The sequence below is a fragment of the Rhipicephalus sanguineus genome, chromosome 1 (genome assembly GCF_013339695.2).
Source record: "Rhipicephalus sanguineus isolate Rsan-2018 chromosome 1, BIME_Rsan_1.4, whole genome shotgun sequence".
Taxonomy (NCBI): Eukaryota; Metazoa; Arthropoda; class Arachnida; order Ixodida; family Ixodidae; genus Rhipicephalus; species Rhipicephalus sanguineus.
Window position 1 is genome coordinate 15673538 of NC_051176.1, and position 13999 is coordinate 15687536.

At 47.3% G+C, this 13999-nt stretch overlaps 1 protein-coding gene across 8 annotated transcripts in view; it reads right to left on the bottom strand.

Moving 5' to 3' along the window:
• Window positions 1-13999, bottom strand: part of LOC119389576 (mitoguardin) — a 500148-nt gene that overhangs the window by 380544 nt on the left and 105605 nt on the right. For 7 of the 8 annotated variants that reach the window (XM_049413597.1, XM_037656926.2, XM_049413593.1 and 4 more), the window contains one exon: window positions 9147-9347. The exons of the other annotated variant lie outside the window; for it this stretch is intronic. In XM_049413597.1, coding sequence (XP_049269554.1) covers window positions 9147-9347 — 201 coding nt within the window. The remainder of the gene's footprint in view (window positions 1-9146; window positions 9348-13999) is intronic. 8 annotated transcript variants of the gene reach the window in all.

Genomic DNA, 13999 nt, shown 5'->3' on the forward strand with positions numbered 1-13999 from the left:
GAGAACCCCGGCTGTTGTAAAGCTTTTAGTATGGATATTGAAGACCTGTATTATTCTTTGCCGCATGAGGACTTGTTAAATTGTGTTAATGAATGTATTAATGAACAAGCGCACCAGACGGTTTTCACCGATAAATGTGGTGTTTCTACCGGGGCATTTCTAGAAATCCTTTCCATGTATTTAAAGTCTACGCTTGTAGGTTGGAAGGAACGTGTCGTAGGTATACCGTACATTCATTGCGTATCTCACAGGCTAAAGAAAGTAGGAAGTAGATACGGCGTTAATGTTGTTTTCACGGCTGCCAATAAGCTAGGTAAGATTTGTGCCGCTGTGCAGAGGAAGAATGAGCGAGTAAAAGACAGGAAGCGGACCGATATTTGTTTCGTAAAACGCACCAACAAATTCACTGATTGCCGTACGAGTGTGGTGTATAAGGTCCCTTTCAGCTGCGGCCGCTTCTACATAGGACAAACGGGCCGATGCATTAACCAGAGGTTGTTGGAACATAAGAGATCGCTAACAAGAGGCTCACATTCTAATCTATCTTTACATTGTCGAGATTGTAAGTGCACGCCAAAATTCGATGAATGCGCAGTGTTGTACCGTCATAGAAACGAAGAAACGCGCCTAATGATTGAAGCATGGCATATCGAGAATAGTGGTAGCGCATGCGTGAGCCAACCGTCGATTAACTTGCATAAAGATGAAATCAAATGCCTTAACAGTTATCTTCCACGTAGACCGCCACGCGTGCCGGATTGATAGGTTCGCCTGTTGCATGGGCATGCGCAGATAAGTTTTCGTGCCTTCTTTCTTTTCAGCCGTTGTGCGTCTCTTCAGTTGTTAGTCGGTGTTTGTGGTGTCCTGACTTCTTTCTTGTGTCCGTGTTTGCACGCCCTGTCTTTTTAGAATGAATATCATTCTTCACTGTCATTTACCAATCCGCTGCTTTAATGTTTGCATACTGCTCGTATTCTTCGGTATCCGTGTTCCAATGCAGATGTCTGAAGGACTAAGTGTGTGCTATAGCACATCCGCAACACAGAAGGGATTAATCGGGGCTAGTGTGACAACAAATGAAACATTGGTCGGCGATGGACACGAACTCCGATCTACTTCATTCCTGGAAAAAAATTGAGATATAAAATAAACACATCCCTGTAAGTGCTACTTTCCAGAATGCCAGTGGCAAGCTTACAGTTTGTTCTCTCGAGAGCTTATTGACAATAACGATCAACAGCATATGCTTTACGTTAGTGATGTGGCACAAACAGTGAACTTTTTATTACGCACAAGCCCAAGCAAAGTCAAGTTCCTTGAGTGATAAGGGCTCATTTGTGCAAGCCGCAAAATTAAAAAGAACCAATTGTGGCTGAGAAATACGATCCCGATCGGGCCAAGACATGATAAAAATGCACTAAATGCACTATGCCACACCCTTATCACTGCTACAATTTGGACTCTCGTTTAAAATCTGGACTCCCAGAATCATGGCTCTTCTGCCATATTGAAACAGCCCCTGTTCACGTACAAGGCAGGGGTGCCTTTGAGCCGAAAGATTGTGAAATGAAAGCTCGCCTTAGATTTCAATAAATACGGCACTGACATATTTCATTTAGTAACCTTTACAAGGCCTTTTGTTTTCTTCAAAGTGTGCATCCACAAATATCTGACACAACGACGATAGTCTCGGAGCTTCTGGCACGCTGCAGCACAAGAAAACACACAACAGACGGAACACGAACGACGACGACGACGAGCGCTGAACTTGCAGCAACCTTTATTGCAAATACTGCACATCTATTTATGCTGTCCAACGGAGAAGTCATCCACTACACATGCGTAGGAACGCCAACTCTTTATCAGTTAGTTGTAGGGACGGCACGCTTACACAACTTCTGCTTCTATGATTTCTCGGGTGATTTGCGTTTTGCTCTTAATGACGGACGTGTTATTTAGCTCGGGTGCGCAATCCTGACAGGTTATACAACGGCTTGCTAGGAAACCTTCAACATCCTTTCCGTCACGCACATCTCCCAGTTTGGCCAATGTACACTTTTCTGCACTTTAAAGGAATTTTGTACACCACCCCTTCTGCGCATTCAACAAAGGGCCGCCTGTGCCTTGTGCCACAGACCTGCTGCTTCCTTGCCTCTGGGTCGGTCATTCTGCAGAGCTTAGACAGCCTGTGTGGTGCCGTGAATACCACTTCAGAATGACCGACCCAGAGGCAAAGAAGCAGCAGGTCTGTGGCACAAAGCACAGGCGGCCCTTTGTTGAATGCGCAGAAGGTGTGGTGTACAAAATTCCTTTAAAGTGCGGAAAAGTATACGTTGGCCAAACTGGGAGATGCGTCAATGATAGGCTATGGGAGCATTTATTTTTTATTTATTTTTATTTATCGGTACTGCAACCCCTATCGGGATTTTAGCAGGGTGGAATACAGTACATGAAAGAAAATACAACATAATGGCACTCAGAATATATGTACATGCAAAGGTTACAGTAAAAAAAACACTAGAAAAACACAAATTCAGGTTCAGTCATTAAACAAAGCATTATCAAATGCGCAAAAGATATAGAGGAACAGGCAACACACATATAATACACACATTCGCTATGAATATAGTCAATTATGTTTAGTCATCAAGAAGAGATGAAAATGCTGACAAAGAATCTGCTTGAATAATGTAGCTACTAAGGTTATTCCAGTCTCTGACTGCTTGCGGAAAAAAAGAATACTTGAAAGAATCATTATGAGAACGAAAAGGTGTCATTGTTAGTCCATGCCTTTGGCGCGTTGAATAACCGGAAGAAAACGAAATCCATTCGCTAACATCCACGTTTAGTACCCCTTCACTAATTGATATAAGAATTTCAGACGTGATGAGCGGTTTCTTTTGCATAAAGGGGTTAGCTTAGCGTGAGCTTGTAGTTCAGTCACTGAGCTGCGTCTAAAATCGTTATAAATAAACTGCATGGCTCTCTTCTGGACATTTTCTAGCTTGAGAATATTAGCCCTTGTATAGGGGTGCCATATTATAGCAGCATAGTCTAAGACTGGTAGGAGAATGAATTTGTATGCTAATTTTCTTACAGCAGGGGTAGCCAGAGTTAGTGTTCTCCTTAAATACACAGAATAATTTTCTGTAACCATTAGATGTGTAGTGAGGAAGAGAAAGAAGAGCTTCCGCGTCTGTTGTTGCCGTGCGTGCGATCTACCTTCGTGTTCTGCCGGTGCTACCTCGACTGTTTAAGATGTCGCTGTCTAATAATAAATCGTCATACGACATCTGGTGGAGGTTGCTGAAATCCCTGGCCTCAAGCAGGAACTTCACAACCGAACGTTGCCAGCTGTTTCAAACACTATGACCAACGCTGTCGACAATCAGCCTGAAGCCGCGGCCCCTCTTTGCGCAGCAGGTGAGACTGACGCAGAAGACTGGCTTTCGATCTATGAGCGCGTCAGCGAGCACAACAAATGGGATGACCCGGCCAAACTACGTGGTGTCATCTTCTATCTCGCTGACGTTGCAAACCTCTGGTTCCACAATCATGAGCATCAACTACAGACCTGGTCCGCTTTCAAGACAGCGTTCACGGAAGTCTTCAGCCGCCCCACCTTGAGAAAGCTCCGCGCTGAGCAAAGTCTACGCCAACGCACTCAACTGCCTGGTGAGACTGACACCAGCTACACAGAGGATGTCGTGGACCTTTGTGCCTGCGTCGATTCCTCCATGAGCAAAGAAGACCAAGTGAGGCACGTCCTCAAAAGCTTCGAGGATGACGCATTCCAGATGCTTCTTCTGTGAAACCCTACTTCTGTCGCGGCCATCATCACACTCTGCCAGAGCTTCGATGAGTTGCGTCGACAAAGGGTCCTTGCACGCAGCGCTATTGCACCCGCCAACTTGCTCTCGGGTCTCACACTTGCCGCCAACCCGGCGTCCGATATGTCACTCTCCGGCCAGATTAAGGACTTCATTCATGAAGAGGTGGCGCGCCGCGATCGCCCTGTACAGCCTGCCACACCTCTGGCTGATCCCATCAGGAGGGCCATCCGCGAGGAGCTTGCCGAGTCGCTACCTTTGGCTCAACCATTCGCTCCCGTAACTGCACCTCTGAATTATGCTGCAGTCGCAGTGCGACCTACGCATCAAACCATCGCATTTCCTGCCGCAATGCGACCACGAACATCTCCACTTCCTTTGTCGCCCTAAGTTCCACCTCGAAGCCATTTTCAGAACCCCTGGCGCACCCATGACAACCGGCCCATATGCTTCGCTTGCGGTTTCGCCGGCCACGTCGCACGCTTCTGCAATCATCGCATGCCTTCTGCTAATCCAACTGTTGCAATACCTGGATACGGCTATTCGCATGATGATACCAGTAATGCCATGCGTTCCAACCCAGACTTTTCGCCGCTACCTCGACGTCCTTTCGCCAACCATCGATCCCCCTCCCCTCGTCGTCGCTCGCCTTCGCCCTTATGTTGTCACCAGTCGCCAAGCAAGGGAAACTAGCTGCTGCAGTTCTACAGGCACGAACTGCAAGTTTCGCGACTTCTACAAGGCCTGCACAGTCGCCGCGCAATTTACTGGACGTTATAGTTGAAGGAACTGCCGCAATAGCATTTATTGATACTGGGGCTGCCGTTTCTGTCATAGACGAGAAGCTTTGTAGAAAACTGCATAAGGTCACCCCGTTGCTATATGGCATCTACTGTGCACTGCAAGTACGCAGCATGTAGCACCGCGTGCTGCATGCACCGCAAGAATGGTCATCGAAGGCGTTGTATACGTTGTCGAACTTTTCGTGCTGTCTTCATTTTCCCATGAAATCATCCTCAGTTTGGACTTCTTGTCGCAAAATCGTGCCATCATAGACTGTTCCGGAGCCAAAGTGGCGCTTTTCGCCACTCTCTGGATCCGTATTGCCCGACCCTTCTGCAACTAAAGCCGCAAAGCTCACTGTTGTATCCAACACGGAAGTACCGCCCAAAATGTCGGTCCTTGTGCCCGTATTATGCTCCGGTGCGACAGACGCCACCGCACTTTTTACGCCATCGCCTATTTTTCTGCGTCAGAAGGCTCTACCTCTCCCGTTTGCCGTTCTCACTACCGCGTCCCGATTATCATCTATGCTTGTCTGCAATCCGTTTAAGCACCCCGTAACCTTACTGCGTGGAGAATCACTTGGTCGCGTTCAGCCCACTGACACAATTCACATTCTTGAGACTTCCGACGACACGCCCTGTTATCAGCTCGATGCCCTTACTTCCTCCGAGCATTGCATCTCACCATCACTGTCTCCGCCGTCGTCAGACGTTCTTGAAGCCGCCTTGGACGCCGATCTGCCCAATCCATACCGCTGCCAAGTCCTCGCCCTCCTTCAGAATTTTCGGTCATCGTTTGATTGCAACCAACCATCCTTGGGACGTACGACGAGCATCACTCACAGCATCCACACAGGTTCCCACCCTCCATTACGCCAGCGCCCATACTGCGTGTCAGCCGCCGAACGACGGGTAATTAGCAAGCAAGTCGACAATGTGCTGCAGCGTGGCGTCATTCGCACCTCCCACAGTCCTTGGGCGTCTCCTGTGGTGCTAGTACGCAAGAAGGACGGGTCAATCCGCTTCTGTGTTGATTATCGTCAGCTGAATAAGACCACTCGCAAAAATGTCTATCCGCTTACCTCAGATAGATGATGCCCTCGACTGCTTACAAGGAGCAGAGTACTTCTCATCTCTGGATCGACGCACGGGCTATCGGCAAGTGCCCATGGCTGAAAATGACTGCGAAAAGACCGCTTTCGTCATATCTGCAAGTTTGTACGAATTTACCGTCATGCCTTTCGGCCTGTGCAACGCGCCCGCAACCTTCGAGCGTTCGCAACTACAAGTGGAAAACATGTCTCTGTTATCTTGATGACATCGTCGTGTTTTCGGCCGATTTTCCAATGCACCTCATTCGCTTGGGTGAGATACTGACCTGCCTCTCCTCAGCAGGCCTCCAACTGAACATCAAAAAGTGCCGTTTTGCTGCCCGTAAGTTAACAATATTAGGGCACGTTGTATCAAAGTATGGTGTTCTTCCTGACCCCACCAAGCTTTGCGCGGTCGCAGAGTTCCCAAAGCCCACTACTCCTAACGCACTCCGCAGCTTCATAGGGCTCTGCTCTTATTTTCGGCATTTTGTACGCAATTTTGCAAGCATCATCGCGCCACTGACCAATTTGCTTACCGCAAGCAACAGCATCTCCGCGTGGTCAACCTCGTGCGACAAAGCCTTCGAGCAACTACGCCGCCTACTAATTTCACCACCGATCCTTCGTCATTACGACCCCACAGTGCTTACAGAAGTACATACGGATGTCAGCGGCATCGGACTTGGTGCAATCCTAGCGCAACGGAAAGACGGCTACGACGAGTACGATATGGCGTATGCCAGTCGTACTTTACCGAAGGCAGAAAGAAACTACTCTGTCACAGAAAAAGAATGTTTAGCCATCATTTGGGCATTCGTCAAATTTCGTCCATACCTCTATGGTCGCCTTTCGACGTTGTTGCCGACCACCACGCCCTTTGCTGGCTGTCCTCGTTAAAAGATCCGTCAGGACAGCTCAAGCGTTGGGCGCTTCACTTACAAGAACACGACATCGCGTTGTCTACCAATCGGGCAGGAAGCACTTTGACGCCGATGCGCTTTCCCAATCGCCAATACCTGTCGATGTGGCCTCCGCATCAATGTCCCTTGCATCCGTGTCCGCCATCAACGTCGCAAACATGCTGGTCGAGCAGTGAAAGAATCCATCCCTTTCAGCTATAATAAACTTCCTCGACGATCCAAACACCACACCTTCTTCTCGAACGCTTCGTCGCCAATCCGCTCACTTTGCTGTGCATGACAGCATCCTTTACCGGCGAAACTATTTACCCGACGGTCGCAAGTGGCTACTCGTGATTCCCCGGCACGTGTTCTGAAATATGCGAATATTTTCATGCTGCTCCTCATAACGGTCCCGCCGGTGAGCTGGAGACGTATACTCGGCTACGACAACGTTTCTACTGGGCTGGAATGTATCGCTTCGTCCGCCAGTACGCTCGAGCTTGTACAGCATGTCAACGACGAAAAGTTCACCAGCGGCCTACTGGCGAGTTACAACCGCTGCCCTGCCCAACTCGTCCCTTTGATCGCGCCGGCATAGACCTATATGGTCCTCTTCCCTGCAGCTCCTCGGGTGACCGATGGATAATTGTAGGAGTTGATCACCTCACGTGCTACGCCGAGACCGCAGCACTTCCAGCCGCTACTTCGCGCGAAGTCGCATTCTTCATTTTGCGGAACTTCCGTTCTTCGACATGGAGCACCACGCAAACTTCTCGGTGACAAAGGGTGCATGTTCCTTTCCGAAGTAATACAGCCCTTCTCGCGGCATGCAACACTGTCCACCACAAGTCTACAGCCTACCATCCGCAAACGAACAGCTTGACGGAGAGGTTCAACCGTACTCTCGGCGACATGTTGACCATGTACGTCGCCTTGGATCATAGCAACTGGGACACTGTTTTGCCGTTTGTAACATATGCTTATAACACTGCCACACAAGCTACCACTGGCTTTTCGCCGTTCTTTCTACTATATGGACGAGAGCCCTCTTGCACAATGGACACATTGCTTCCGTACCGACCCGACACTTCCGAGTGCACAGCGGTGTCCGAAGCAGCCAAATACGCAGAGGACTGTAGGCAGCTAGCGCGTACATTTACGACCGCCGCTCAAGGTCGCGAAAAGCTCCGGCATGACAACGAATTGTCTACACAACATTTTGCGACCGGTTCACTCGTTTCGTTGTCGGTCCCACCACATAGCCCTGGAATTTCAACGAAGTTTCTGGCCCGTTATGATGGCCCTTACCGTATAATTGACCACACATCCTCTGTCAACTACGTCGTTGAACCTGTGACGCCATCCCACGACCTCAGACATCGCGGTCGTGACACGGTGCATGTCAGCCGACTCAAGCCATATTACGACCCTTTGATCCTACCTGCACCTTAATCGCCAGGATGGCTTCTTTTCACTCCCGGGGCCACTGTAGCGAGGAAGAGAAAGAAGAGCTTCCACGTCTGTTGTTGCTGTGCGCGCGATCTACCTTCGTGTTCTGCCGGTGCTACCTCGACTGTTTAAGACGTCGCTGTCTGAGAATGAATCGTCGTATGACAGATGTAATGTAACGGATGTGTTTATCCCATTTAAGACTGTTTGATATCCATAACCCAAGATATTTGTATTCGGACAACTCAGGCAAAATGACATTGTTAAAATTATACGCAAACATTAAGGGCTTTTTCTTTCGATTAGCCTCATAAAAACAGTCTTGTCGAAGTTTATACACATCTGCCACCGCAGACACCATGAAGCAACACGCTGAAAATTATTGTTTAACAACACCTGATCCGATTGATCATTAACCTCCGTGTAGAGAACACAGTCGTCTGCGTACAGTTTTATTTTGACGAAGATGTCTTTTACTATGTTGTTTATATAAGAAAAAGGAGTAGCCATAGGATGGAACAATGTAAAAAATGCGCGTGACGGAAAGAATGTTGAAGGTTTCCTAGCCAGCCATTGTATAACCTGTCCGGATTGCGCACCCGAGCTAAATAACACGTCCATCATTAAGAACAGCAAAACGCAAATCACCTGAGAAATCATAGAAGCAGAACACATTTCATATCTGGGGGAGAGTTGTGTAAGCGTGCCGTGCCTACAACTAACTCATAAAGAGTTGGCGTTCCCACGCATGTGTAGTGGATGACGTCTGCATCGGACGGTATAAATATATGTGCAATTTTTCCAATAGAGGTTGTTGCAAATTCAGCACTCATCGTCGTCATTCGTGTTCCGTCTGTTGTGTTTTTTGCGCTGCAGTGCGCCAGAATTATGTACCAACAACCCCAACTCGACACTTCAATCTCGAAGCTTCCAAGAGCTCAATGTGGCCACTCTGTCATTGCCCACCTTGCTTTTCCCATTCATTGAACTGTTTTTATACAGTCGAGTAATACAAGGGGGTTTATTCACAACAGCCTACGTAACGAGTAAATGTTTAATAAATGAGGTTTCAGATAAAGTGCTCACATCGGGCGTTCCCTCAGCAGAGACAAAGCTCTCGGTGTCAGCCAGAGAGGGGGTCCCCCCATAAGTCACCTCGGCCAGCTGTGGCTCTTCCCCCACCAGGGGAGGGGCTCCCTCGGCGAGCAGTCGCCAGTGGGCAGCACCCCGCAACCGCTGGCCTTCCACCAGCAAGGTTTCCAGGCTGGCAGCCAGGTTCTCACTGCCCTGCATACCATGTGGAGGGTGTTATGTCCCAACATTGGCTGAAAAACATCTGCCCTCGCAGCAGCATGAAAGGAATGAGCTATCCACTAATAGTTCACCTAACAGGACCGGGCATGATGATTTCTGTCAATTAAGCCTCTTGGATGTACTTTGAGAGCCAGTTTTTGAAAGTGCCTTGCCAGTCGACTGCATGAGAATGCAGTTGCTGCGAGTGTTTGTGACAAATGAATGCAGATTTTCCTTTCGTCTACAGTCAGCTTACAACTGTACAGGCTTTTCCTTTTTTCCCGGCCTTGTCTCACAATGTGTTAGCAGCCAAGTGGAGGCTCAATCAGGAATGCAATCATGCTGTGCTAGTCTGCCATAAACTGTTGCCTGCTCTTGAACACAAACGAGCTGGCTAGAATCAAACTGCTCTGTCAATGGTAAACTTAAACATCATCTGATGAATTACATTAAAGGTAGCTAAAAAGACAACTTTGAATCCAATCAATGCTGTTTGGCATGTTTCCGAGAAGCCAGTTATGCCAGTGCTATGTAAGTCTCTGCTGCATCAACCAGCAATGCAGACACCCTCTTGTTTACCCTTGTGAAGGAACAAGTTGGTAATGATGACAAAGTGTGGCGGCAGGTTCACTCTGACTGAACCAGCTGTGAGTTGGTGTGTCACAATTGAGCCACATGTGGCAAGTACGTGGCAAAACACTTGGTGGCAGGAGACATGCCAAGACAAAAGCAGACTAAATCTTCACAGACACTGGTGATCTAGCTCCAAAACCATGCCGAGACTTGGCTGCATTGCCAATATATTGTGAGACAAGAATACAGGTCGACTCCTTGTGGTCAAGAAACAAAAAAATTATTTCCGCACCAACAAGAGAGAAGAACAGCAGCACTTTGGCTACAAAAAGATTGCACGACAGCTGCACAACTTGCCATTGTAAGTGCACAAAGGCCTACGAATTTGACTTGTGCAAGTGCACAAAGGCTGCTGCATGCTGTACAAACTGGTGAGCGCAGGTCACTGCTGTCAAATGGCCCACGTGCACACCCTGAACTACCGCAGAAAATGCCAGTCACACTGGGCACTGGGCATAGGGCACATCAGCAGGATGGCCAATGAATGCCTTTGAATAAAATAAAGCACTACTCAAGAGTCACGAATATCATTCAGTAGACTCACGATAATTCAAACTTTGGGTTATTTTTGGTTGGCCCAGTATGTTTTTATTGTATTTTAAAGCCGTTTAATTCAATATGCTTCATCACATTAATTCAGTTAATTCATACTTTTTGCTTGTCTATTGGCACCAACAATCCCCTGTGTATTAAGGAAGAAAGAAGACGAAAAAAAAAAAAAGAGACCGTCTGGCCTTGGTCTGCTGCATGCCGAACGATTGTTAACAGGTGCAAGCGCAATGCATATATTGCTCGCTGTCATAAGTGTATGGGAGAACTTGCGTTTGGCCTAGTTGGTGCTTACTGTTTGACATTTTGACCGCACAAAAAAAGACGAGGACAGAGGGAGGTACGACGACACGGGCGGTAAACTTTCAACTCATTTTATTCAGTGAAAGACGTAGCAATATATAGCGAGTTTTTGACATGCGCAGACACAGTTACGTCCGCTCATCAGTCTAGTGGGGCAGCCACCTGTCCAAGAAAGACATTTCCGATTGAAATAATCTGATAGAGGTGTCACTGACACAATCATCATTTTTCTTTCTAATAAAGTAAGCTTCTAATAGCTCTCGAGCTTTTTGATCTTGGCTTCTGCCCAGAATCTTTATCCCTTGAAACCGTGGTTCACACGTGCAGTCTTTACAGTGCGCAGGCAGGTGCGCGAAAACGTCTCCTTTCTTTAACTTTTGCTCGTGTTCCCTGGCTCGATCATTTAGGCACCGCCCCGTCTGCCCTATGTAGGACTTGCCGCACGTCAGGGGGATTTCGTACACGACTCCTGTAGAGCACTTCGCGTACGGCTTTGCATGGTTTTTACCGCAGCCGAGACTTCTTTTAGGTTCACTGGAGGTACGGGGGCAGAGCCGCGCCAGCTTGAATGGCGCCGAAAAAACAAGGGGGACACCATACCTGCCTGCTACCTTCCTTAGGTTGTGGCTGACCTTGTGTATATAAGGCACCACTTCAGGTCTTACGGTAAGAGGAGTCGTCCTCGTCCTTGCCTCCCTCCTCGAACCTTTCACCTTCTGCAGAAGTGTTTCCACCACTGGCGTCACCATCGAGTCAGGGAACCCAGCCGTCTTGAGACGGGAAATCTGATTGTCAAAAGCATCCTGCATTTTGTGAACGCACGACTTCCTGAGAGCCGACTCTAAACAGAGCATAGCAACTCCCCTTTTCACAATCTTTGACTGGGCAGAATCATATGGCACCAAACCCTTCTGTGCCCGAGGAAAATACTGCCAGCAGGCATGACCATGGCCAAAAGAAATGCTTAGGTCCAAAAAACGCAGGGTATTCTCAAGTGGAAGCTCATGAGTAAAAGAAAGACCTTTGCCAAGACGTTTAAACATATCCAGAATGACATCACAGGTGGTTAAAGTTCCTTGCTCGTTAAAAACAATTAAAAAATCGTCCATATATCTAAAAACGGTTAAAATGTTTAAAAACGCATTGCCTTTAAAAGCTTCCTCGAGCGCCTTGTCAATGTAACCTAGAAATATATTACACAGTAGCGGCGCAATACACGACCCGATGCAGATGCCACGCTTCTGTAAAAAAAGCTGTTCGTCAAACCTGATAAAAGTGCTATTAAGATAAGTCTCTAAAAGCGTTAAAAAATGTTCCACCGAGATACCAACTGCGTTCTGGAAAGGAATCGAGCCATTTTCGTCAACGCACATCCTAACCGCCCTAAACAGGTCGCTATGTGGGATGGAGTAAAAAAGATCCTCCACATCTACAGAAAAAGCTGGGCCTATGGCCTGGTTGTTCCTAAAAAAGGCAACAACATCATCCGAACTTTTAGTCAAAAAGGGATCGGTAATAACAAGACTCTTCAAACTCTTAAGAATGGAGCGACTAACATGTAGCTGCCAGGTTCCACGCTCGCTAACAATTGTTCTGAACGGAATACTGGGTTTATGTGTCTTCGCCGTGAAGAAAACACTTAAGGCCTTACTCGTAGTGCTACTAATGTCACTGGCTAGTCTATCTAGGTTAAAAGACTTGCACATATTTATAACCTTGCTCTTTACCCTAGCTTCAGAGCTTTTTATAGGTTTAAAATTCTTCCTCAAGGCCTCAGAGGCCTTTGTGCCAAACAACCCTCTCGGAAGGACTACAATCCCTCCTTCCTTATCTGCTTCCAAAATAACAAGGTCATTATCCTTACAAAAATTCAAAGTCCTATGTATAACGGATACAGTACGATTAGAAGACGGGCAGGAAACACTCTTGGTAAGACAGTCAACACCTTCTAGCAGGCACCTGTCATGGTCTTCCTGCGGGGCCTTCTTCGCCACACGTCTATTTAAAGCAGCCAGTTCATGGGCAGGAACCAGCGCCTCGACGCTGAACTTCGGACCTTTCCCAAGCAAGGTGGACATGTCTTCTGGGATGTCTACGCTGCCCAACACCTATAAACGCAACACCTATAAACCTATAAAAAGCTCTGAAGCTAGGGTAAAGAGCAAGGTTATAAATATGTGCAAGTCTTTTAACCTAGATAGACTAGCCAGTGACATTAGTAGCACTACGAGTAAGGCCTTAAGTGTTTTCTTCACGGCGAAGACACATAAACCCAGTATTCCGTTCAGAACAATTGTTAGCGAGCGTGGAACCTGGCAGCTACATGTTAGTCGCTTCATTCTTAAGAGTTTGAAGAGTCTTGTTATTACCGATCCCTTTTTGACTAAAAGTTCGGATGATGTTGTTGCCTTTTTTAGGAACAACCAGGCCATAGGCCCAGCTTTTTCTGTAGATGTGGAGGATCTTTTTTACTCCATCCCACATAGCGACCTGTTTAGGGCGGTTAGGATGTGCGTTGACGAAAATGGCTCGATTCCTTTCCAGAACGCAGTTGGTATCTCGGTGGAACATTTTTTAACGCTTTTAGAGACTTATCTTAATAGCACTTTTATCAGGTTTGACGAACAGCTTTTTTTACAGAAGCGTGGCATCTGCATCGGGTCGTGTATTGCGCCGCTACTGTGTAATATATTTCTAGGTTACATTGACAAGGCGCTCGAGGAAGCTTTTAAAGGCAATGCGTTTTTAAACATTTTAACCGTTTTTAGATATATGGACGATTTTTTAATTGTTTTTAACGAGCAAGGAACTTAACCACCTGTGATGTCATTCTGGATATGTTTAAACGTCTTGGCAAAGGTCTTTCTTTTACTCATGAGCTTCCACTTGAGAATACCCTGCGTTTTTTGGACCTAAGCATTTCTTTTGGCCATGGTCATGCCTGCTGGCAGTATTTTCCTCGGGCACAGAAGGGTTTGGTGCCATATGATTCTGCCCAGTCAAAGATTGTGAAAAGGGGAGTTGCTATGCTCTGTTTAGAGTCGGCTCTCAGGAAGTCGTGCGTTCACAAAATGCAGGATGCTTTTGACAATCAGATTTCCCGTCTCAAGACGGCTGGGTTCCCTGACTCGATGGTGACGCCAGTGGTGGAAACACTTCTG